The following is a 1,721-nucleotide window of genomic DNA, read 5'->3' on the forward strand; positions in this document are numbered from 1 at the left end:
CCAGTGGTTCGAGCAAATACAATGAGAACTATACTGGAAGTTGTTGTCATGAAGGAGTGGCCATTTAGACAAATTGACATCAACAATGCATTCCTCAATGGAAGGCTAACAGAGGAAATATATATGTGTCAGCCTCAAGGTTTTGAGTGAAGAAGTGAAGATGGGAAGGAGTTGGTATGTTGCTTGAAGAAGGCTCTTTATGGACTTAGAAAAGCACCTAGAGCATGGTTTGAGACTTTGAGGAAGTTTCTAGTTGAAACCTTAGGGTTTGTTGTTTCAAGGGTTGATCATTCCTTGTTTATCAGAAATTCAACATGTTCTCAAGTGTTGCTAATGGTGTATGTGGATGATATAGTTATTACAGGAAGTCAGTTGATAGAAGTGGATGCCGTAGTGCAAGCAATTAATGAGGAATTCTCTCTTAAGGATTTGGGATAGTTAGAATTGTTTCTTGGAATGCAAGTTGAACACTCCCCAAAAGGCTTGTTCTTAAATCAGAGAAAGTATATTTCTGAGTTGTTAAAAAGGTCAAATTTATATAAGTCAACTCCAACTCCCACACCTATGGTTCTTGCTCCAAAACTCAAGGCTAATGATGGACAGTTGTTAGGTGATGTTCATCTTTATCGCAGTGTTATGGGAGGCTTACAGTATGTATGTTTAACAAGACCTGACATAGCCTATGCTGTTAACAAGGTTAGTCAGTACATGAACAGTCCATGTGATACACATTGGAGGGCAGTGAAACACATATTGAGATACCTCAGTGGGACACTTGAGTATGGGTTATTTTTCTCACAAACTGACAGTTTCAGCCTAGTCTACTACACTGATGCAGACTGGGCAGCTTCGATAATAGACAGAAGGTCCACAACAGGTTATTGTGTGTATCTTGGAGGTAATCCAATTGCTTGGTGCTCTAAGAAACAAAGTGTTGTCTCTAGGTCCACATCAGAGGCAGAGTATAGAAGCCTTGCTAACTCTGTTTTTGAGTTGATTTGGATTGAACAATTACTTGATGAAATTGTTGTTAGTATAACTGGAAAGACAATTGTGTGGTGTGATAACACCTCTGCAATTTCTATGGCAGCAAATCCTACACATTATGCTCGGATAAAGCATGTGAAAATTGATATTCACTTTGTGAGAGAAAGGGTTTTGGCTGAACAACTTAGTGTAAATTTTGTTCCCTCTACAGAACAGGTGGCTAACATACTCACCAAGCCATTATCACCTGTAGTATTTAGTGATATGTGCTCACATCTTGGTGTCAAGTCTTGGGTAGAAATCAACAGTAGCTAGTCTGAAAAAGCCAGGAAAATGTTGAAGCGGCAGTTCAGATCATCAAAAAACTGGGAGAATATTAGAGTATTATATAGTTGTAACAATTAAAATTGTATTATTTATTCTATTGTAACATAATTTTAGTTAGTTGGGCCATTCAATTGGGCTAGTTAGTTAGCCTTTTTTGTATAAATAGTGGGCTTGTCCACTATTCATTCTTATGTTAAACGTTTCTTGCATTTTCACAGAATATTGTATCCATTTCAGATATTTGTTTAGTCTTCAGTAAACATTGTTCTCTATTTTCTGTTTCGGCTATCTCCTTTCATTTCCAGTTTACCTTTGCTCGTCTACACTGCTTTTATTTTCACTCACGTACGGTGGTTAAAAACGGCGTGACCGGTTAAAATTTAAACTAGTTATGTTATATCATTTAA

At 37.3% G+C, this 1,721-nt stretch overlaps 1 protein-coding gene across 1 annotated transcript; it reads left to right on the top strand.

Annotated features, from left to right (window-relative positions):
* The first annotated feature begins 564 nt into the window (after nt 1–564).
* LOC120133672 (secreted RxLR effector protein 161-like) lies at nt 565–1,302 on the top strand. The gene has a single exon (XM_039150212.1). The coding sequence runs from the start codon at nt 565–567 to the stop codon at nt 1,300–1,302; it is 738 nt and encodes a 245-aa protein (XP_039006143.1).
* Nucleotides 1,303–1,721: the final 419 nt, after the last annotated feature.

The sequence above is a fragment of the Hibiscus syriacus genome, unplaced genomic scaffold (assembly GCF_006381635.1).
Source record: "Hibiscus syriacus cultivar Baekdansim isolate YM2019G1 unplaced genomic scaffold, ASM638163v2 tig00110584_pilon, whole genome shotgun sequence".
In the NCBI taxonomy this organism is placed as follows: Eukaryota; Viridiplantae; Streptophyta; class Magnoliopsida; order Malvales; family Malvaceae; genus Hibiscus; species Hibiscus syriacus.

Coding starts and splice junctions, on each gene's coding strand:
- LOC120133672 (XM_039150212.1), top strand. CDS start 565: ATGGTTCTTGCTCCAAAACTCAAGGCTAATGATGGACAGTTGTTAGGT.